This window comes from Scatophagus argus, chromosome 6 (genome assembly GCF_020382885.2).
Source record: "Scatophagus argus isolate fScaArg1 chromosome 6, fScaArg1.pri, whole genome shotgun sequence".
Lineage (NCBI taxonomy): Eukaryota > Metazoa > Chordata > Actinopteri > Scatophagidae > Scatophagus > Scatophagus argus.
The window spans coordinates 20,555,037-20,577,769 of NC_058498.1; the positions used below are offsets into that span (position 1 = coordinate 20,555,037).

The 22,733-nt window shown below is 40.9% G+C and overlaps 3 protein-coding genes across 4 annotated transcripts; all 3 read right to left on the reverse strand.

Annotated features, from left to right (window-relative positions):
- Positions 1-27: 27 nt before the first annotated feature.
- chd1l (chromodomain helicase DNA binding protein 1-like) lies at positions 28-11,088 on the reverse strand. 2 transcript variants are annotated; one of them, XM_046390653.1, is made up of 25 exons: positions 10,888-11,088; positions 10,513-10,625; positions 9,719-9,825; positions 9,487-9,598; positions 9,356-9,387; positions 9,137-9,218; positions 8,877-9,039; positions 8,453-8,608; positions 8,029-8,121; positions 7,842-7,938; positions 7,601-7,674; positions 7,298-7,408; positions 6,540-6,654; positions 5,021-5,174; positions 4,734-4,920; positions 4,435-4,580; positions 2,927-3,090; positions 2,628-2,824; positions 2,418-2,516; positions 2,246-2,316; positions 1,913-2,027; positions 1,258-1,366; positions 893-1,153; positions 525-606; positions 28-327 (listed from the first exon to the last, which is right to left on the reverse strand). In XM_046390653.1, exons 1-25 carry the CDS (start codon positions 10,979-10,981, stop codon positions 205-207), a joined length of 3,057 nt encoding a protein of 1,018 aa, XP_046246609.1. In that variant the 5' UTR covers positions 10,982-11,088; the 3' UTR covers positions 28-204. The 2 variants fall into 2 exon arrangements, with proteins under 2 accessions (XP_046246609.1, XP_046246610.1); XM_046390654.1 differs by having other exon boundaries at positions 9,719-9,797; positions 10,888-11,023.
- Positions 11,089-12,289: 1,201 nt separating this feature from the next.
- Positions 12,290-14,489, reverse strand: sft2d2a (SFT2 domain containing 2a). The gene is made up of 8 exons (XM_046390662.1): positions 14,265-14,489; positions 14,095-14,184; positions 13,769-13,854; positions 13,501-13,582; positions 13,001-13,036; positions 12,834-12,892; positions 12,725-12,754; positions 12,290-12,635 (listed from the first exon to the last, which is right to left on the reverse strand). Exons 1-8 carry the CDS (start codon positions 14,328-14,330, stop codon positions 12,599-12,601), a joined length of 486 nt encoding a protein of 161 aa, XP_046246618.1. The 5' UTR covers positions 14,331-14,489; the 3' UTR covers positions 12,290-12,598.
- Positions 14,490-15,889: 1,400 nt separating this feature from the next.
- On the reverse strand, positions 15,890-21,730 carry tmem45a (transmembrane protein 45a). Its single transcript, XM_046392689.1, has 6 exons — positions 21,460-21,730; positions 19,058-19,265; positions 18,603-18,815; positions 16,914-17,098; positions 16,688-16,830; positions 15,890-16,565 (listed from the first exon to the last, which is right to left on the reverse strand). The coding sequence occupies exons 2-6, from the start codon at positions 19,251-19,253 to the stop codon at positions 16,469-16,471; spliced, it is 834 nt and encodes a 277-aa protein (XP_046248645.1). The 5' UTR covers positions 19,254-19,265; positions 21,460-21,730; the 3' UTR covers positions 15,890-16,468.
- Positions 21,731-22,733: the final 1,003 nt, after the last annotated feature.

A 22,733-nucleotide genomic window follows, 5' to 3' on the forward strand; every position in this document is an offset into this window, starting at 1 on the left:
CATCACAAACATCCGCACACACAAACCTCCAGACAGCACAGAGACGTGTTTATTTACCATTTCGCTCACGTAATGATGACAATAACTGTAAACTGTTCTCATTTGATATTTAGTGTATTTTCAAACAGCCAATCAAGTTCATTCAAGATTCATACAGTGGGATCATTACAAAAAGGTGGGGGGGATTAAAAGCGAACCACAGTATTATCTGAGCAGATGTAGAAACGGTGCTGTGTCGACTTTTCTTTGCTTGGAGAAGCAGGAGTCGAGCCAGTCCTTCTGCACGCAGACAGCCTGAGTGTACTGACGCACCAGATCCTGGAGTTCCTGTTCACACAGATCGTAACAGTCACAAATGAAATACTGTTGTCTGCTGGGCTCTTACTCCATGCTTTCTTTCTTTGTCAGTCTGTAACTCAGTGGTTTAAATTTCATGGTTTAAAAGAGCTCTCCCCTGAAAAATAATACAACGTAGAGGCCAGAGGTCAGATTTGTGTGAGTGAACTTCAGAGAGAGACACTAACCTGTGTGTGGACGCTGCTCTCCACCTCCGCCACTATGTGGGTGACCTCCGCACTCATGATTTCCTCTTCATCTCCATCATAAGTGCCCTTCAGCTAAGGAGTGGTGACACTTTGACATCATACTGTAATCATAACACATTTAAATTTTCCTTTTTCTACACTTTCCCACACCCAACCACACAAAAGCTAGTCGCATAACTGCTTAAACGTGCCAATTATCCGACGATTTATCAACGTCTCACCTGGAAATGTCTTAAAATTAAAAACACATGCTTTGACATGAGCCGTACATTGTAAATTATCCCACAAGCGACAGGTGCAGTTTAACAGCACAGCACTGTGGTGAAGACACCCAGCTGAAAGGATATGTGATAAGATAGCGGGCCAGCCTCTTCCTCTCCGATGCAGGCAGGTTGTAGAAAAACACATGGACTCCCCTCATGAAGCTGGGGAGCTCGGCGGGCTCAGGGCTCTGGAGCAGAGCCGAGGAGGGGCCGGGAGTTTCTGCTTCTGTCTCACCAGTCAACCTGTTTGAGTTATTCAACTGTGGTTGAGGGGAGGATGTTGATGTCGAAGAGGTGGACGTCTGAGGTGGAGCCGTGCTTTTTGCTGTTCTGCTGTGATAGTATCTACCAGTCAAGTTAAGGGAAAAATGGCTCAGACCTATCAGACAGACAGATTCTGAGAAAAAGCACTTGTTAGATTTTTGCCTGCTGCAAACTCTTTAAGATACATGAATGTTGGGATGCCTCTGGAAGCCAGGTGTTTCCTGATGAGCCTCTCTGTGCCGTACCAGTTGAAGCCTTTGGTGGAGTGTCCGATGCGAGGCAGGTGTACACTCGCTTTGGGGGACAAAACACAAAGATAATTTAGAGAAACTGCCAGGGAGGGTTAGCATGACTACACTATTTCCAATGTTCAAAGACAGATGAAAGACAGTCATTTTAGCTCCAGCTGTGCTAATCAGTTCCTCCACTGTGCAGAAGGGAAAACATATTCGTCTCATGTATTCTGCAGTATGTGTTTACAAGAATTTGTGCACACATGGTGACAACAACCAAGATAACAAACAGCACGTCCTGCATATCTTGTCAGTCAAGTTGAACTATAATTTGGCACATCATGCCCCTCCTTTCCTTCTGTCCTCACAGAGGCCTAATTATAAGTGTGTGTTACTGGCAAGGGAGATGCTCATTTAGGGAGGGAGAGTTCAATCCAAAATACACTATTACATAATTTATTTATTTATATATATATATATATTTATTTATTTTTTTCAAGTGAAGTGCCATGCAGTTCCGTTATATTCAAGAGATGTTTCTACAGCTGATATTTCCAAAATTCACACCAAAACAATCTAGATGGATAAATAAATAAAATCTCTGTACCCTTGTTTCTTTTGGCTGCAGCATAAATCTTCTTCAAACCTTCGTCCAGAGCTGTCAGAAGGATCCCAGACAAGTTGTTGGCTTTGTCTCTTTCCTGTGCCACTATCAGGGCCAACTGAGGTGACAGGAAGAAGGTTGAAACTGGTTAAGGCATCGTTTGATTATTTTAACGGTCTTATCGGCTTCCACTCTGCCACAACTTCACAATTCTCTCACTGCATGTAAACCAACACCACTACTACTGCAAAGCAGTAGCGCATGTCATGGAACAAGTGCGCATTTCCAGACAGCAGAGCTTCTTTATGCAGAAGTTTTAATTTAAACAAAACCTACCTGATCTTGGCCTTCTAATCTCGACTGTTTGTCATCTATGGGGAAAAGCAGCACATTTCCAAGGTCCAAATCTGAAAGAAATAATGTTACCTTTAATGTTACCTTTTTACTTGGCAACCAGATTTTACAGATAAAGATGTTTAAAGGCATGAGTAATCACATTTAGTTGTACCTTTCATCTTGCCAGCCAACTCATACTGTTTTCGTGGTTCATCTGATCTCATCTCTAGAGCAGTAAACAAGCCTCCCTTGCCCCACCGGCCTGAGTCATCTACACAAAAAACAAATGCAGAAGCAGTGCTGAAGAGGCACTATCCTTCCTCTTTATCTCGCCTTACATGAGGAGACTTGTGGTAATGACAATGTAATATATGTTTCATACCAACACAGTGGACGATGATGGCATCTCCCTGAGCGGTGTGAGGATGAGTAACATCCCCCAGCACGTAGTGGATGGCCGTGCTGTCAGAGTCTGTGGAGCACACGCTGCTGTCATCCTCCTCTTCCTCTTCTTCTTCTTCACTGTCCACACACGGCAGGGACCGTGATCTGTAGCCGCATGACTCCCACCACGCCATTCTGCAAGATAACAGAACACATCAGACAAGAGGGAAAACCGTGTGGGTCAAGTGTCTGAGATCAATGGGTGAAGACAAAAAAGAGTGATTGGCAAATCTTCACTTTTTCTTGTATTTCTGCTCTTGTTGCTTCTTCTTCGCATCCTCCTGAATTTTGGCTCTCTTGGCTGCAGCCTCCTCCCTTTTCTTGCGTCTCAGCTCCAGCTCAGCCTCAGTAAGAGGTTTCCTCTTCCTCGTTGGAATCTCGAGAGCCACTGACAGTGAAACCTGGGAGCACACCGACACGATCGCACTGTTGAGATTATCGTTTCAGTAATCGGTACAGCTTGTTAAGAGTAAAAGACAAGCACTTTCAAGGTAACTAAACCAAAAACCTCCAATGCAACAGCAAAAAATGAATTCCTTATACCCACAGAAAGGCAGCCCCATCACCCCAGACACTCACTCCTCTCCCTGCTGCCATCAGGCCGTCGGTTCCGCTGCCTGAGAACCAACACTGAGAGGATGAGGAAAAGCTTCTTCCCCAAGGCCATCCGTCTGCTCAGTGAGAGCAGTGAGCGTTAATCTGGACAATCCTACTCCCACCCGCACTAGATGTAAATACTGTACATGTAAATACTGCTTTACTTACCTATTGTTTGGTAGCAGGGACAAAAAGAAATTCACTGCACATTGTACCATGTATGATTGTGTGTGTGACAAGTAAACCTATCTTGTATCTTATCTTGTATTTTGAAACCAATGTATCCTCTCACTTTGTTTATTTTTCAAGCTGTTCATATGAACTTTAATCACTTCATTTGATGGTGATTAGTTAACGCTTGCTAACTTAAACAACAAATCTGACCACAGGATCAGTCCAGTCTAAATATTAAAAGATGTTTGATTTACATGAGTGATAGTGTAGATTAAACACCAGACTGCATTGAAAATCAAGCCTTTTTCAAGGATTACATTTGAACTGAAGAATATTCCTAATCCTGAAATAAAGAATTTGTACAAAAATGGTTAAATACAGTTTATCCATTTATTGCTGCAGTCATTCAGTCCTCCGTAAACCTGACCAGTGGTGCATGGCAAACACCTCTAACATTGTTTGATATGGTGTCAACAATATTTGATGCATTTCTCCCACTTGATCTTAAAACATACTTTGATTCGATTTTATATGAGGCAGAATTTAGTCAAAAGCTAAATGTTACTTGTGCGCTTCGTCGTGTTCAACATAATTCATAACTGTAACGAGTCAGTGAACCACACCCACACCCACACACGCTCTAGACCAAAAAGAAAACAGTGTTCCCCTGTGTGTACCAAGGGAATCAAACTACTTATGAGCTGTGACCCAATTCAGTGGTTTTTACACCAGTCATCATATCCTACAAAAAGGCTGAGATCAGTGAAACAAACCGTACCGTTTACAGTAGTCCATGTGTAAACCGTATACCGTATATACTATATACAATGAGTACTCTGAATTGATACAACAAAAACTGTACATAAATGATTCATTCAGGATGCTTGGGTAGAGCCTAACTGCAACCCTGTGTACAGGTTTTAACCAATGAATTTCAAGTTGTCAAATTTGAGAACAAATTCAAAATATCTTACTCCAGCTTTGTGTCGTAAAGCTCGTCCCTCTCCGGTAACTCTCTGTAGTTCATTCATCTGCTCCTCCAGCAAATGGTCGAAGCTCTTCTGATCTTCTGAGCTGGGGTCCTTACTGTAGTCTTTCCCCTCAAAGTAGTACATGTGGTCTGAAGGACAGGACAGCATGAGCAAACAGACCGAGTTCTACTTATATTTTGGAAACGTAAATGTATATTTTCACGTGTGGTTAACTTTTCAGTGAGAAGACCAAAAGTAAAAGTGAGATCTTTGCATGCCAGAATAATGTGTTCAAAACATACTCTGTCCATCAGAACCAGAGAGATTCTCTTCCTCCTCTTCCTCCTCTCTGAGTGAGGTGAAGTCTTCATCATCTACCCACTGACCGTCGTGTGACGGGCCAAGGATCTTCTCCAGTTTCACATCCTGTACAGAGCTCTCCTCTGATGACAAAAGCTTATCTACCCCAAACTTCAAGATCTCACTGAGCTGTAGGGGACAGAAAACATGAGTTGAAGACAGTTAATTGAAGAACTTTTGTACTAAAAACGGATTAAACAGTTTTACGTTTTGGTGCGAGTTCACAAACCTGCAGTCCTGCAGCAGCTGACTGGGCCTGGTCAAGCAAAGAGAAGCGTCCTTCTTCAATAACAGTGTTGGTGAGGTGCAACTTGGACACAGCACGGGAGTACATTATTTCTTCCACAGTGTCTCTTGCCAGAAAGCGGACCACTTTCACCGGTCTGTAATGCGCCACAGTCCATCAAAGATTGAAGCATTACTGCAGCTATTTATTTTTGCACTTCTTAAAAAGTAGGGTGGGTCAATCAGTGCAGGAGAGGCTGCAGTCTTAGTACCCAGTATGAAACCTGGGTCAATCTTCAAACAGCTCAAAAAACGATCTGCACTAGAAAATATTCAAATAAAAAAACTAAATCAAATAAAGAAATACACAAAATGTACCTGCTATGTAAGATTACGATCGCGTGTCACAGAACAAGTAGTTCAATGATGAACCATTTGTGCATTAAGCACACACAGTAAAAACAGCTAACAAGCAGATAACAGATAACTGGCAGTCTCTCATCACCTCATCACCTAGCAGTGTTAGCCTGTGCTGTGGTGATGACACCAGAGCAGAGAAAATTAGCCAGCACATCATAAAAATGGTGACTGGAGATATGCTCCTATTGAGCTTTGTGGAAGGAGCAGTGCAAACTGTCAGCTAGGAGGGTTTAGAATATCTATGTGGAAATTGGTGTGTCAACAAGGAGGCTTTTACTGCTGATACTAGTGTTTAAGATATGTCCTCAATTCTAACTCTAAGTTCTTCCTGCATTTTTGCTTGTGTTTTCATTTGGGAACACATTCTTATGCTAGCATTTTGGGTTTTTTGGGGGGTTTCTTTTTTTATTTTGAAGGGGTAATTGAACAAGTAATTAGTACTTGAACAACTTAAGGCAAGTACTGCAATATGTAAATTAATTACTTAAAACCCCATCTCTACATACTGCATATGTGAAAGCCTTCTGTGGTAGGTAGCTGTGTGAAACCTTGCCTCAAGTGACGTCACTGTCACAACTGACGGTTGCATGAGTTGTGTGAGAACATCTGGACATGTGGAGCTGGCAAGTGAGTTTGGCAGCTTGAGGCTGTATTACATGGCTACAAACGAAACGCACCCAAATTGTTGACTGACCAGATTGGACAAAAAATGTACAGGATTACAACAACAACTGCTGCATCCATTTTTACCCTTTTTTCTAAAACTTTCCATTGTGAGTGTGACTTGTTATATGAGTGTGATGCTAAATCAGCGAAGGCCTCTCTCAAACGACAGAGAACCCAAATGGCTTCATCGGGGTATTTTCCTGGATAAATCAAGTATTGGCATGACCCCGTAACAACTCTGTACCTCTAATCAAGGGCCAATGTACACAATGTACTGTCACATACGCTGCTTGCAATAATTATGTCTGCATAGAAAACAAAAGGCTCATCCAAAAGGCTCCCGACCAGTTAATCAGAACTGAAGAAGCCTTTTGGTTGAGAGGTGAAACATCTTCGCTTTTATACTGATAGACATAATAATTATGTCTACACATCACCTGTTCTGACCAATCCGATGGCAGCGTGCGGCAGCCTGCAGGTCATTTTGAGGGTTGAAGTCACTGTCCATAAAAATGACCGTGTCAGCAGCTGTGAGGTTCAGGCCCACTCCACCTGCAAAGACAACTTGTTGTTAGGAAGCCAAAGTGTCGCACAACAGTGCACACTTCATTTGCACCATTATTATTTACATGCTTATTTACTTATACAGTTTCCAGAATTGCACACAAAAAGTGTCAATCTGGGACAGGAAATTAGTTTTTGCTCTTCTTTCACTTTTACACCAGTGTGTCATCCTGCCGCTGCTCTTATCTCTGTGTCATCAGTCCCTTTTCCTCTCACAGCTACTTCTCTGAACCCAGCTGTAAATTCAGAAATACAGGAAAGTTCGCAAGAGCAGCTCAGCCACTGCTGCCTAAACATACAAAAAATTCTATAAGCCTGTCACAATGTTTTTTAGGGGATGCAACTAATTCCTTTGAACAATTACATTTTAACACACTTAGTTCAGAAACGCAGTGCTTGCGAGCAACAAAGCAGGCCACAAACTTAAATGGCTCGAGATGTTTGCAATGTGCAGAACAACTCTCACTGAGAGCAACATAGTGGAAAACAATAGTACAAAGTCATTTCTGCATCTCTGATGGATACAAAAGCACAATATTAACATTACTGATTGATGATAATGTTCAGTTTAATCCTACACATGACAAGGACACAATTTGGCTTCTTGTTCATTATTTAGGATTGGAGTGACCTGCTTTAGTGCTGAGTAGAAATACAAAGACATCTTTGCTGCTGAAGTTTTTCACCGCGAGATTTCGTTCCTCCCCTCGGACTGACCCATCCAGGCGTTCATAGCTATAACCTGAAGAGAAAAGGTCAATGTAGCGCTTATTTGTGGAGAAAAACAAAAAATATACAGTTAAACTTTTGCTGTTAGCAAGGAAAGATTTCAACAGAATTGGAAGCAAAGGCTGGTGAAAAGGTTAGAACTGAACTGTCATGACATAAGACAAAGGTCTCAGCTGTTACAAAGTCGAGGCGTTCTCCTGTTCACCTCTGAACTCCATGTAATCCTGAAGTATGTCCAGCATCCGTGTCATCTGAGAGAACAGCAGGACACGGTGTCCCCTTGACCAGAAGACACGGAGAGAGAAATCAAGTAAGACGTTGTTTATAGAGAAATGAACCACCTTAAACCTTAAAGAACCATGACAGTGACGTAGCAGCAGTCGTGATGGTAAAGATGAGTATAAACTACCACCAGGTGAAGCCCCACAACAAGCAGATGGACCAACCCTTTGTGAAGGTAAGTCAGCATGCTGTCCAAAAGGCAAAGTTTACCACTGGCGTCAATGAGATGCTCCCCCATCTCAAAAGGCTCCGGTTCCACGCCTAAATAAGAGACAGGAAACAACATTAAAGTGAACAGCCTTACAGCATTTACAATCACTGAGTTCAGCATTATCACAGAGCACATCTCACCATCAAACAAGTATGGGTGGTCCACACACTTTCTCAGGTTCATCAAGATGTTCAGCAGACGGTTTTTGTTGCCCTGCTCGTTTCCAAAAGCCTCTGAAAACAGAGATTCGGGAGAGCGTTCTGCTGAAGTTTATGCCAGTACACAATACTACAGCTAGGCCGACTGTTTGGCCAGGTTTAAATATCGACCATTATTAGTTTATTGCAGATATATGGGGATCAGTGCATTTCAGCTGACAAGAAATAGCACAGACAGGCCAAACCAGGTCTGAGGTCACACAGAAACGATGTTGCCATAACATAGTTTTTCCACTAGAGGGCACTGACAAGCTGATGATTCAAGTGTGAAAAGAACTACTCTGTAGCAATACTAGTATCACCTGCAAAAACCAAACAAACAAAAAAACAGTCTTTATAGTCTCACCCAAATCCTTCATAAGGACGGCTTTGTAGTATTTTTTCTGCAGAGCCGACATGCCATGGTACACCACCAGCTCTGTCTTCTTGGGCAAATCTACAGCCACTTCTGATTTGACTCTACGCAGCAAGAAGGGCTCCAGCACACTCTGCAGCTCAGCAGCTGGAAACAGAAGAACGAGGGACATAGTATGCCAGCATTCATATAATGAACATATAAGTGGACTTTTCTGTTTTTTTCCCCACTTAACAGGACATTTTCACAATAAGGACAGCACAACAAATAGATCCCAAATTATGGAACTAATATTTTGCAACACATTCTCTTTCAAAGCATTGCCCTTAATGGGATGTATGTTTGGATTTGGATCTAATCCATCATTTGCCACATGATGATCATTCTAGTGAAACAGAGAGCGAGACTGTCATACCAAGAGCAGGCTGACTTCGTACACTGGAGTATGAGCTGACAAAGCTGTCTGTCTCATCAGCTGTAAAGATGCTGGGCTGAATGAAGCTCAACAGGGAGTAGAGTTCATGCAGGTTGTTCTGGATGGGGGTCCCTGTCAGCAGGACTCTGAAGCCAACTGAGAACTACACAGGACATGAACAGGAGAAATTCAAAAATAATTATTTAAGTGAGCAACATGAAGAAACGCATACATAGGAGGGCTCAGGTGCAGCTCAGTACCTGTGTCAACATTTTGTGCAACAGTGAATTCTGATCCTTCAGTCTGTGTGCTTCATCCACCACGAGCACGTTCCACTTCCACCTGAGGAGCCACGTGAAGAGGTGGGGATTATATGGGAATGCAAGTATGAGAGCTAATCTCTGTAACTTGATAACATTCTATTATGAGATCCATTTGTTACCAGCAGTGAACGAATGTCAACGTCAGAACACACTCACCGTCTCAAGAATGAGGCATCTCTGAGACACAGCTGTAAGTTAAAAAAAAAAAAAATTGAAAAGAAAAACAAATCAGGTTTAAGACAAGGGAACTTTTAGGTGGTTTTGTTTTCACAAAAAAAGCCACAAACCTCATATGTAGTGAGCAGAACATGAAAGTCCTGTGTGTCTGTTTCCCTTTGAAGCTCAGCCCGTCTCTCTTTGTCTCCTTTGTAACACAGCACAGTCAGAGAGGGGGCGAAGCTGTAACAAAGCCAAACACAAGTTCTGAATTTTATACATACGGTTTCCGGTCTGTGATGGATGGTGTTATGAGTAGGCTATGGAAAATGGATGTAAGGTTATATGTGAATGTGACTGTACCTTTCTAGCTCTTTTTTCCAGTTCTCCATGACAGAGAGCGGACTCAGCACCAAGAAAGGGCCTTTCTTCCCAAGAGCTCCTGACACGTACACCAGAAGAGAGATCGTCTGAAGGGACAAATTATAAATATATATACATTTTTGACATACAGTGGTGTACAACCAGTAGTCCTGATGTTTTGGTTTTTTTTACCACACAGTTTACAGTGCCTGTGCCTTTTATGAGACATGCATTGAAATACACCCTGTAACATGACTGAAACAAGTTATGAGGGTGTGATATATCAGTCTGTATTAGGCCATATTTCCTAATATGTTACTGGCATGCAGACAAAACCAATATCGTAATTATGGCATTAGGATCCACCTGCTATAGCAAAAATACAAGAAAGAATACTGTTAGAAAATGCTTAAATGATTAACTTTGGCAGATGCTTATGTTAATTCCACTATTATAGTAGAAGATGTCCATCATGTTTTTCCAAAGGCAAATGGGGTGAGGTCATCATATTGCTCATTTTGTCCAAATTACACTACAAAACCCAACAATGTTACATTTATACAAGACAACAAAAGCAGTATCCTCATGACTAAATAAACTGAACTGGGGATTTCACTTGAAAAGCGACTTAAATGATAAATGATTTATTTAAAATAGTTGAAGATTACTTTTCTCAAGAGTGACAGATCAAATAACCAACTACTCATACATTTGCTCAGTTTAACATGCATATTTATTTCAATTAAATACATCACTAATGTTTGATATGAGGGAGACTGGTGGATCTCACACACCTGGCAGGTTTTTCCTAAACCCATCTCGTCTCCCAAAATGCATCCCTGCTGGTTTTTCAGGCACTGAGTTAACCACTGCACGCCATCCAGCTGGTAAGGTCTCAGCTGTATCCCTGAGAGGAGACAAGGGAACAACTTATCACTGCTGCGACTCGTTTATACCAAGAAGGCTAACCACTAATGATGAAGCGTCTAACACGTAAATAACTAGTGATAACTAACTACTATAACTACTAATAAATAGGTCGAACAGGAGGCCCGTCAAATTGTTTAGCATCCGAAGCATACTTCACGTTACTTTACTTAATGAATGAGGGCAACTCACAGTTAGCTCAGGACTTTCCGTTACTTCACTAAGTTAACACGCCTCCGTACCTCTTAAACCCCACTTCTGCAAGTCGCTCTGAGCAACAACTGTCTTCTTTTTCTCTGCCACACTGTGTTTGATCCTTAACAAAATGTCTGTCATGTTTCCAGACCGTCAGGGCTAACACATGCACAAAACCCGCTGGACATGTACAGACAAGTGAGTCTTCAGTGTTGTCATGAAGTCCGACTTCACTTCCTGACTGGGTCACGTGAGGCTGGGAAAAAAGGTACGTCACAGAGCCTCGCGCCCTGTTGACAAACTATGACTCAGGTCAATTATTTTAAAAAATAGATTCAAAACAGGCGGAGAGCTTCCCGTACATTTGTGTTATATAAGCTGCGTTAGTGTATATTGCCGTCTGTCTTTGTACGCCATTACTGAATGGGTTCTGTTTGTTGTTTTAAATGCACAGCGCTGTGGGGACATGTGCTTTCTCAGTGCAGTGTTAGGACAAGTAACGTACTGAGACCTTTTAAACAAGTTAAAGTCCACAGTTAATTTGAATTACGTTATGCACTCATATATATCATATTTTAGAAGCTAATCATAGTCATTGCTTGTAAAATATTGATATAATTCATATAATTTACAGCTGTCAAATACATAAAGTGAAGGTAGAGTACTGTAATTTTCCTCTGAATTGCACTGAAGTAGAAGTATGTAGCATATAGCCGAAATACTACATAAGGATAAAAGTACACTACTTAGGTAAATACTGTATACTTACTTTCCTAAGGATCTGGATATGGAAATATTCCAATACAAGAAAATAAAACAGATTTTAAAATGTTTGGCTTCACACTGTGTCACAGATAAATGTATCTATTTATACGAATGCTAAAAAGATAACACAGGTATCTTGCTGTAATTTTTAAATGCAGTCCACAACTGGATTATGTGATTATAGTCAGGGATGCAGGCCTAGCCAATAAGGTTTCACTGTCCTCAAACTCCTTGTTTTCTGTGCGTAGGACAGTAACTCATTGATTACAGGCAGCTTGCAGGGTAACTCTGCCTTTTTTTCTCCACTGGTCTCCATCTTGAAATTGTGGGTGGATGCTCTGGTTCACTGTGGGTCTCTGGTCTGATGTCTGTGTCTGTCGCAGTTTCTGTATTTCTTTTCACTGTATTTATGGACACTTTCAATGTCCACAAATACACAATGCAACACAGCACGGACAGATGTCACCATTATCTACAAGTTAATGTTATAATAAGGGAAAATATGCAGACATAATGAGAATAAATAAATAAATAATTGTTCTTGCAAACATGCTATATTTCAGTTTAGAGCCACCTGCTGCTTTCACGTCTCACATCTCGCCCCTCTCTGATCTTGCTGGCTCAAGCGTTCAGGCTGTGTCACACTTACATTAATCCTCTCAGCAATAAAAATAATGCTGTGTGTTCATTTACAAAACCATTAACACAGTCATTTATTACAAATATTTACACATATTACAAAGCACATGCTCATTTAAAAATTGGTAAAAGTAATCAATACATACCAAACATCAATCAGCTTAATAAATGAGCACAAAGAAGAAAAAGCAACATCTTCGGAGATAAAAACATAATGCATGTATGTGCAGCGGGAGTCACAGGCCCTCCGAAGCAGAACCACGAGGAGGCCGTTTCAGTAACTTCAGGAAGAGACCTGCCCCTTTCTAAAAACTACTTCCAGCCAGGAGCCTCCATACAACCAAAGACGAGGCCTCAGATGAAGACCGCCACCAGCCGCATTATTGCATCTCTGAAAAGTAATTTACATAAATCATTTGACAGGGTACAAAGAACTGAACATTTCTGCTCCCAATCTGAATAAATGTTCAAAGGACAAACCTCACAAAGGGGATGTACGACAGACTGTACCTGCAAACAAACAACATTTTAAGTCACAATTTGATATTCATTTCATACTAAAAATCCATGAAAAGAAACTGTGACTCACCAGGAGAACGACAACACTTGCAAGATGCAAAATAACAAAGCGAGTCCAAAGTTCTTCCACTATAAGAGAAAAATGCAACTGCTGGCTAAGAGAGCTGGAACTTAATCACCACTGTAGCAAGTTCTTGTAAGTGATCAGAAATCTCTTTTCCTGCTAAGGTCACTCACCCAGAAGGCTGCGCAGAGAGTCAGCACAAGGCACGTCTAGAGTGATGATGGGACAAATCACAGCATGGATTATTTTATAACATCCTGGATGGTGTTTGCCTTCAGTATTTTGAAATTCAAAATACTCTGACAGTATTTTGAATTTCAGGTTGTGAACTCAGATACAGTGCCTTTATTCCTTTTTAAATAGAAATCTGAGCAGGTGGAGTTTGTCTCGCTTGAATTTTTCATTCATTCAATTTAACCCATTAATATCCATGATGGAATTTTATCATTTCCTCTTTACAGCATTTACTAAGTTAAGTCCATTGAAATCTTTCAAATTGGTCGAAGTATGAGGTTACAGCTTTTTCTTAATATTTAAATTAACGTTAGAAAAATGTTTGGGTTTTTTGGGTTTTTTTTTTTACATTTTTCAACAAAGAAAAAAAATAGGTTTTTCTTCAATATGGCCTACTAATTGTTAATCATATCCAAGCTAAGGAATTTTGTGCACTCACAATCATAATTGTGGTGGCCAGAGCTCTTGTCTTGTCACACATCCTTTTCAACTGCTTCACTGGCCCCATCAGAAACATGGTGCTATTAGACAGGAACAGAGAATAAAAAAATCAGTCATAATAGTCAATGAAAGTCTGTATTCAGTATGTGCACATTAGCTACCCTCACAGCATATACAATACAAAGTCCTCCTCAACTTAAAATGACATGACAATTTCATCAGCAGCTGCCTGAGTCTGATGAGCTCTCAGTGTGGTGGACTCTGACCTGCACAGAGCACAGATGTTTCCGAAAGTGTAAAACACAATGAAGAGAGTCAGGCCAATCTTGGGGATGAAGAGCACACACACTCCCTGCATACAGACATGAAAAGGGATGAAGAGTGATTGGTGGTTTTCTCACACATCCGTAAACTCATCTGAATGTGGCACTTTAAGGCACGGTAGGTACGCGCAATTGACATCATATCTGCAACATTCTTCAGGGCAAGAAGAACCAGTAAGGCCACATCGGCTCTGTATGCACTCTTCCTTGTTGTGTGGAGCACAACACAAGAAAAGGAGATTATCATAGACATTAGAACAGATCCTTACCAAAATTGTGCATGCGGCCCCCACCACAAAGCAGGCGATGAATCCCTTCACACGTGTGCCCCAGCCTAAAGTAGAGGCTTCATTTACCGTCTGTATTAACACAGTGTAATCAATTAATACCTCAGCTGAGTTTATTGTACAAACAGTGCCGGTTAAAGCCGATGTTTTACCTCTAAAATGGTTCGGTCATCTCTGCGGGACTCCTCGCCGCTTAAAACCGATTTTAATTTATCCATAGCTGCACAATCGACTGGACTAGAGAAGAAATCTGGTTGTTTCCTGGAGCGAAGGGGATAATTTGCCGATTTCCTCAAATTTGCGAGGATGGACAGCACCGTCACGTGGTTGCTGTCGGGCAGGCTTACCTGAACAGGTGCAGCAGAGAGGTCTCACTCTGATCTGTATTTCTACAGCCACGCTAATCAAGGGTAGCACACAACAGGAAGTTCACCAACCTCATCTAGATTATATAGAGTTCTAACAAATTTTATGAAAATTAGAATTCAGTCCCAAAATATTTCAACTAATTTTAGACATATTAGTTTACGAGTATTTTCTTTATCTGTACTATCCACTTACTGTGCTTATAATAAACTGATGAGCAGTGAACACAAAAAATAATCAGCAACTATTTTGATTATGGATTTATCGTAAAAGTAATTTTTATACTACAATACAAAACATTCAAAAGATTTTCACATATATCTTATTTATGTGATAATTAAGTGAATATCTATATTTTTGGACTGTTAAACATGTGATTGACATTTTTGTTATTTTCTGACATTTTATACTTTATTTTTTAATTAATCAAGCACACTGACAATAACAATAACCGTTAGGATCAGGTCTAACTATATTAGCTGCAGTTGTTTCAGGTTTGAAGGATACCAGGGTAGTTGTTCCGGCCCAAGGATATTGGTAGGAAAGCAAGCTCCGTTCGTAAAGCCAACGCTGCAGACACGGATCACGTTTTCAAGAACTGAGTGATTTGTCTTCCTTAACACAGACGATCTTTGTTGATGCCTGTTGTCAGTAGACCTGTACTGTTTTGTGCAGTCCTGAGCCTGCAGAGCAGTTTATTAGAAATGTGAATCTCTGCCTCCTGCTGGGATGATTTGTTTTATGTTTTATCATTTAGTGTTGATGTGAGATTTTACAAATATAGAAATGGGACATATCATTTTAGAGTGACACATACACCATAGATACAAAAGTATTGGGGCACCTCACTAGTACATCACCTGGGACTTCAGTTGCAGCAGCTTTGCAGCTTCTAGGAAGGCTATCCACAAGATTTGTTGTGTTTCTGTGGGAATTTTTGCTCATTCATGCAGTAGAAGATTTGTGAGATCAGGCACTGATGTTGGACCAAAAGGCCTGGCTCACAATTTCTGTTCCAGTTCATCCCAAAGTTGCTGGATGAGGTTGAGGTCAGGACTCTGTATGGGCCAGTCAAGTTCTTCCACACCAAACTCATCCAGCCATGTCTTTATGGACTTTGCTTTGTGCACTGGGACACAGTCATGCTGGAATAGAAAAGGTTCTTCACCAAACTGTTGCCACAAAGTTGGAAGCATAGCATTGTCCAACATGTCTTAGTATGCTGAAGCATTAAGATTTCTCCTCACTGGAAAAAAGGTCCGAGCCCAACCCCTGAAAAGCAGCCCCATAAAGAGGTGTGTCTGGATACTTTCATCTATATAGTGTACATGATTTTGGTCATGTCACAGTGTCTGACAAAAGCAAAACTGATGTGCCAAACTGAATAAATACTGCAAAAATGAAGACAATAGCAACCATAATAACGTGTAATTATGTCATACAGAAAAATCTAAACAACTTTAATAACATTTGTGTTTTTTGGTAGTTCTGTTAGATTCAGGTGATAACTCTATGTCCTTATATTATGAAACAAAAAAGCCACTTAAAATGCATGCATTCAAGTTAAATATGTTGTATGATGATGATGATGATGACTGTTTTCACCATGAGTTGCCACTACTGGACACCAACATGTCTGACAAGAAAAGTTTGGTGAGTCAAATGAGAAACATGCAAACAACAAAAAGTTTTCCCTTATGAGTTCATGAGTGTGCAAATGAATAGTGAAGAAAATGATATGGCAGACTACATGAAAAGACTTAGGCCACAGTAAAATAAATAGCAATTAACAATGAGAGTAAGGCTTATTGGGGTTTACATTTGATTAAATAAGGCAGAGGTAGAGATATATTTGTAAAGCATCCAGAAACACGTCCTTATCCCTTCTCTGTCTGCATGCTTTGCTTCTAGTTATCCTAATGCTGGAACTGCTAACATCATATCCCTGATTTAATTGTGATGTACTTGAGTGGGTGTACAACAGTCCTCTTCATAAAATCTCATCTTCTGACTCTGGATCCCTCTCTCTGGGCTTCAGAAGTCCCATTTCCATTGGAGGAGTCCTCTTCAGTCTGGAGCGAACCACACTACAGACAGAGGACAGCAAACACCAGAGTCACACCCACACATAAACTATTAATCCCAGTGTGGATTACACATACAAGACTTCCAGGGTGAAAAAAACAGAAGCACCCAAGAGGATTCTTACCAGCTGACGGTGCAATAGAGTACGCTCACAACGAGCATGGCGAAGGCGAGGTGCCAGGAGTAACACATGGTGATGAACATCACATTGTTATGATCCTTTAGGTCCCAGTCAGGGCCACGGGGAGGATACAGCACAAAGCCAATCTGTGGCCAAAGAGCAAGTAACGTCAGGAGTTATGAAGCACTGCCATAAACCTCTGCTCTGACATGCACACATTCAGATTTACCTGCCAGAACCAGCTTCCCTGCAGGAGGGTGAGGGTGCAGCGCAGCAGCTCCAGAAGGATGTTACCTCTGTGGAAGACCTCCAGAAAGGCAATAAGAGCAGTGCCAAAGACAGCATAGAGAAGCAGCTGATGTACATGGACGTCCAGCATGCTCCTGCCATGGAGATGATAGAGGAAAAGAAATCCTGCCGAAACAAACAGACAGACATGAATGGAAAAATAGTTGAGAAAAGTGGAGTAAAATGTGTTTTCTTCCAGCTATCACTTTGTTAGGAGCAAATGTATTGTATTTGTATTGTATTTCTAAATGTATTTCTTACATCCATCCATCCATTTTCTATACCGCTTATCCGTCAGGGTCGCGGGGGAGCTGGAGCCTATCCCAGCTGACTACGGGCGAGAGGCGGGGTTCACCCTGGACTGGTCACCAGTCAATCACAGGGCCAACACACAAAGACAGACAACCACACACTCTCACACTCACACCTAGGGGCAATGTAGAGTAGCCAATTAACCTAATGTGCATGTTTTTGGTATTGTGGGAGGAAGCCGGAGTACCCGGAGAAAACCCACGCAGGCACAGGTATTTCTTACAAATAATCTGTATTTAATAAAAAAAAGTAAAATGATTATAAGGTTTGCTATTACTTCATTAAAAGCAATCTGCACCTGATATGACTGGAATATCTACATAATTATTAGTTAATAATATTAGTTATTAATAATTTCTGGGTAATTAAGGCAATGAGCCACACACAGTCTGAAGAAGAGCCTCTGGCCTGAAACATCACGCAGCAAATACAAGTCCTTCAAACAGGAGCTTTTGGTGTGCAGATGTATCCAACTTTTTCCTTTGTTAATTTGACATCTGTGAATTTCTGCCAAACGACATCTTGACTGCATTTTTATTTTTCATATAACCATGTTATAAGACAAATGGTCCTTTGAGCTACTAAAAATGTCGATATTGGACATACTATTTGTCCATGGTCTAAATGAGTGTTTCCCACCATGGGAACCATAGGGATTACTTCTGCATTTACCAGGGGGAAAATGGAAATATTGTGGTGAAGCTCAACTAATATGAAAAAAATCCCATTACAGTATGGGATAGCCAGTAAAGGGATCGAGTTCAAACCCATAAACCTTTCTGACCCACTCAGTATCTGCACTCAGCTGTTTTTATAACTTTAAATAACTAATTAAAACCAAACCTATCAGAAAAATGAAGGTACAGCAGTGTGACAAGTACTACCTAAAATTACAGAAACCACCTTTGGGAAAAATTTAATTGATGTGTATTTTGAGTTTTTAGTTTGGTCCATGTCTCCTCTGTTAACATGGGGGGGTTAATAACTAAAAGTGAAGCCAGCCACCAGGGGATGATCAAGTGGCTTTGGCTTCACTTTTGGGGTGATCTTATCCAGCTTTATTTTACCATCAATGCTTGAAACAGTTAAATAGTAGCTAAAAATAATGAAAACACAGTTGCGAGTGAGTATACAGTTGCAGTTAAAGTAATGGATGGTCAAACTAGACAAATTAATGGATAAATAGCTAGCTTAGAGTGTTGAACATCTTTAAAAATATTTTTAACATTGTTCAGTTTAGGACAAAATGAAAACATTTGGAACCTGATGGGTGGCGTTGATGAGGTGTACTTGAGTTCATCTGAAATTTTTTTCTTACCTTCATTAAAGAAAGCAATAGCCAGCATTAACCTATCCAGTGCCAGTGGAGCAGCCTCTGTGCTGTGGATGATCAGAGAGACCGTCCCAGCCAGGCCAAAGAACAGATACATGGTGGAATGTTGCCAGTTCATCAGATCTTCCCAGTGTTTCTCTGCAAAGTCATACAACTGGAGTCTTGGTCCATTTGCCACAAACTGCTCTGCCAGCATCCCTGCATGGCACAGTAGAGAAAACACTCAGATCTCCTTAATTAAAGAGCGAATACTGTAAACGTTTATTTGTGTCATACTCGACTCACACATCATGCACAGTCATTAAAGGTTATACTTTTAAATTGCTTTGGTGTGTGATGGATTTATCCTCCTCGAGCAGTGGTTTTACACAAGTTTGCATCGCTAACAGTTTTTGTCTTCTCCCAGTCATGTTTGCAAGTGAACTGAAAGATCTACTTACCAACAAAAGAGAAGAAGAGTATGACAGAGCTTTCGATGATCTCCAGGCGGCGCTGTAAGGCTCTGCTGGCCAGCCGACTGGAACCTATGTTCTTGTTCCTGCGGGTGGCGTGCCAGAGAGAGTATTTTCCTGTCCACCAGATCCCAGCTACCAGGAAAAAGCTTCCAGGGAGCGCGTGGCCCTTGAAGCTTCCCATGACTCACGACACCTGATTCACAGGAGAAAATAAATCTATGTTAGTGGTAAGTGGTTACAGATAACTGCATCGGTGCAAAGTAATAATCAAGGAAAACCATGATTGCTGTCATCTCATTTGATGTAAGAAAAGACAAATTTATTTCTTCTTGTAGTGTAAAACAGATTGCTCCCCAGCATGAATCAGGTTACTGAGTCTCAAGTCTCAGGAGGTATGTACAGTATTTTTAGCATCACAGAGGGCAAGAAATTGAAAATGTGAAGGGAAAAGTGGAGGAGTGCCTGCAATTTAGTTCAAAAGCATAATCACACATAATTATTGTGTGTGCTGGCAAAGGGCTGCAGCTGACTTTGGTAGAAGTGTGTCTAGACAAGGAAAAAAAACCTGTTACCTCTGCTTATAAATATATAATCCTGTCTGCTTCACAGCACTTTACAAAAGGGAAGTTTTTTGTTATCACTGAATTGTAAATATGCTTGGCATTGATTGCATGGTAATGATTAGCCATCATTAAACCTGTGCCCAATTTATGTGTCATGGTGTCTGTGGTTGCAGACCATTGTCTGCTGTTTACTTTGACAATTATATCCTCGCAAGGGAACAAAACATATCTCCAATAAAAGAAAAATGATCAAAAACAAATACGCTGCCTTGTGCTGTGCTCTCGTTTATCCGCTGTATGCCTCCTCGTGGTTTCACAATAAATCGAGATTGCTTTAAATTGCATACAACCTGTTTGACTTGGCAATAAACAATAATAAACAACGCTTTGTGAAGTATGAGAGCAAAACAGGAGAGACAGTAATGTGAATAAGAAAAAGGTGCATGGCTCACAAAAGAGGGTACCTCTTTTGTGATGGAGATGACACTATTCTGCACAGCAACCACGAGAGCCTTTTGAAGGAGGACACTCAATAAAAACAGATTGTTTGAGATGTGAAACTGAGCTCATCTGTGTCAGACGGCCCTATGCCGGCACAACCTCTCCAGACTGAGGAAAACACTTCAGTCGCCATGGCAATCACGACATTGTGTCACTGCAGTACTGCTTAAACACACTTCAAGCAGCGCATTTACTCAAAACATCAACAACAACATCTGTGCACTCTTGCATCCAGATTCAATGGTTCCCACAATTCTTCTTGTTAAGGATTTCAGAGAATAAATATACATTTTTTAAGACTTTGTTGTAGAAAATCTACTCAAGTGTGGTGGCCTGTCTGAGTACAGCTTTGAGGTACTTCTGCTTTACTGGCATATTTCCATTTCATGCTACTTTATAGGCCTACTTAACTGCACTACATTTCAGAGGAAAATAATCCTTTACATTTATCTTACAGCAAGTTACCATTCAATTTGCAGGGCTGAGGACACTTTGACATGTGAACGGGAGGAGTTGGGGCACCGGGGCCATCGTAGCTATAGCCAAGCACTATATCAATAAAAGTCACCCAGAGGGCCATTCAATATACAGAGCTCTACATAACTACTGATATTTAAAATACATCTTACTTACTGAAATAACCTACAATTTTGGGTGCAGATTTTTGCTTGGGATGGTGTTATGTGTGATTGTTATGTTTAGTGAACCCACCAACAATTTTACTCCGCTCATAGTCATATTAAAGCCCTGCTGTCCTGCTGTACTTCTTGGAGTAGTCATTTTTAAGCCAAGTCGTGTGCATTTACTTAATTACAGGTGACATAGTGGAGATCCTTCTATGAAGCACAGATTCCGGTTGAGGAATCACACTAAAATAGGATAGAAACGTTGAGGCTAGAAAGAAAGGGCCTCATTTGTTCGGTTTGTGACGGTAACTGAGCTTTAAAATCATTTAACGAAACATAACAAAATCATTATCTTAAGGCCAGTCTTGACCTGCCATGATGTTTTTTCTCTCTGGCACTGCTGACAAAAGCTATGAAATTTATAAAAAGAGATGGTAAAACCTAGCCTAGTGTACATATAAAGTAGCTTAATGGTTAAAATGAGATAACTGAGCCAACAATGTAGCCATCTGAGATCATCTGGTGGAAAAATCAACATAAAGATGTGGATGACCGGGACCAAACCTCTTAGTATAGCTTCTTGGTATATTATAGGCTATATTACAAAGTTACTGTCCAGGATCTCCAAGAATTCCTTCACAGTTCAGAGACAGAAGTGTGTTTGTGTGTAGAGAGAGAGAGGTGGGGGGAGTCTTACCCAAGTAAGTTTGATCCTGGAGATGAAAAGTTGCTCAGTGTATTCAGCCAAAAAAAAAAAAGAAAAAAAAATCAAAACATCCTCATTTTCTCATTGCACGGATCATTTTTCCCGTGGTAAATACGAGAGATATCCGCTCTGCTCCTCGACGAGACACGAAGTAAACATAAACACCAGAACTCCTCCGCGTCGCCGCAGCGTCCAAAAAAACACCACAAGCCTTTTTTCTTAATTTTTCCGACTCTAAACACTTTAGGGTTTTACTCCCAATAAAGTATCCCATTGGACGACAGGGATAAATTGCGTCATCGATCCTTTCTGTCATTGGCTAGAGTTCACGTCGGTCTCAGGTGTCCACGTGTGCACTTTTACTCCGCCTGCTCGTGCTCGGTCCCTGCTTGGTCCCTCCTTTCTGAGGGGAACCGCTACTTTCCGCACTGCCAGTGTAAGGCGGGTCCGGACGAGACCTCCGGCACGTAGACTGCTCCAGGAAGACTTAGCCAAGACCTCCTTGTCTTCACATGAGAGGTCTGCTCCCTTAGTTTAATTGTTTTATCGATAACACTATATAAACAGCCCCTAATTTACTATGTGACTTCCCACAATTTACGATGTAATGCCATCCATCTATTGTCCAGATTGTAAACGCTTCCTTTGAACGGTTACAGCTTGTATGAATCAGGAGCCTACGTATAAAATACTTTGTAGTACTGGTAATCAAATGTAGGTGCAGTGAAAGAAAACCAGATGATGGAGAACAGGGGACATAAAAACGTTGAATTTTTATAGGAAAGGAGAAAAAAGATAAGATAAGAAATCACCGTATCTGTCTACTGTAAGTGATGTTGTGCAGATGGGTAGGCCCACACAGTGACATCCTTCAGTATTCATAGGGTTAAGTGGGCCTACTAAGACGAAGCTCAATAAAAACAACTACTGCTTTTGTAGTTGTGACAGCCTACACCCATTTATTTATTATGTGTACAAAAAGAACAAGTCAAGAAATGTGTTGATGAAAATTTGTTCCTAGCAGACATGTCGTCCAGCAGAAGATGCTGCATCTTCTGTATAATGTGTTAACCATATCAAGAATTTACATGCAAACATAAGACAAATTTGGCACAGGAAGTGCTGCAATAGTTAAAGCAGGAGTTTGATATAGTAGATCTAGAGGCAGCATCTCGACCACTTAAAATAGACAAGACAATAGACACAATAGCTACATATATATCCGATTATGTGTATGAAGTGACAAGGCCCTGCTGACTTACTGG

Bases quoted from the DNA above. Each gene is read 5' to 3' on its own strand.
- chd1l (XM_046390653.1), bottom strand. From the start codon at position 10,981: ATGACAGACATTTTGTTAAGGATCAAACACAGTGTGGCAGAGAAAAAG. The intron at 2,825-2,926 runs GTGAAGATTTGC...GTTATCTTGCAG, and splicing joins GAGCAGAAATACAAGAAAAA to AATGGCGTGGTGGGAGTCAT. The intron at 328-524 runs GTTAGTGTCTCT...CTGTGTGAACAG, and splicing joins AGAGCAGCGTCCACACACAG to GAACTCCAGGATCTGGTGCG.
- sft2d2a (XM_046390662.1), bottom strand. From the start codon at position 14,330: ATGGATAAATTAAAATCGGTTTTAAGCGGCGAGGAGTCCCGCAGAGAT. The intron at 13,855-14,094 runs GTAAGGATCTGT...GTCTGTATGCAG, and splicing joins GGGCCGCATGCACAATTTTG to GGAGTGTGTGTGCTCTTCAT. The intron at 12,636-12,724 runs GTTTGTCCTTTG...ATTACTTTTCAG, and splicing joins TCGTACATCCCCTTTGTGAG to AGATGCAATAATGCGGCTGG.
- tmem45a (XM_046392689.1), bottom strand. From the start codon at position 19,253: ATGGGAAGCTTCAAGGGCCACGCGCTCCCTGGAAGCTTTTTCCTGGTA. The intron at 18,816-19,057 runs GTAAGTAGATCT...TGTGCCATGCAG, and splicing joins ACTCTTCTTCTCTTTTGTTG to GGATGCTGGCAGAGCAGTTT. The intron at 17,099-18,602 runs GTAAGAAAAAAA...TTGTTTCGGCAG, and splicing joins TATTGCTTTCTTTAATGAAG to GATTTCTTTTCCTCTATCAT.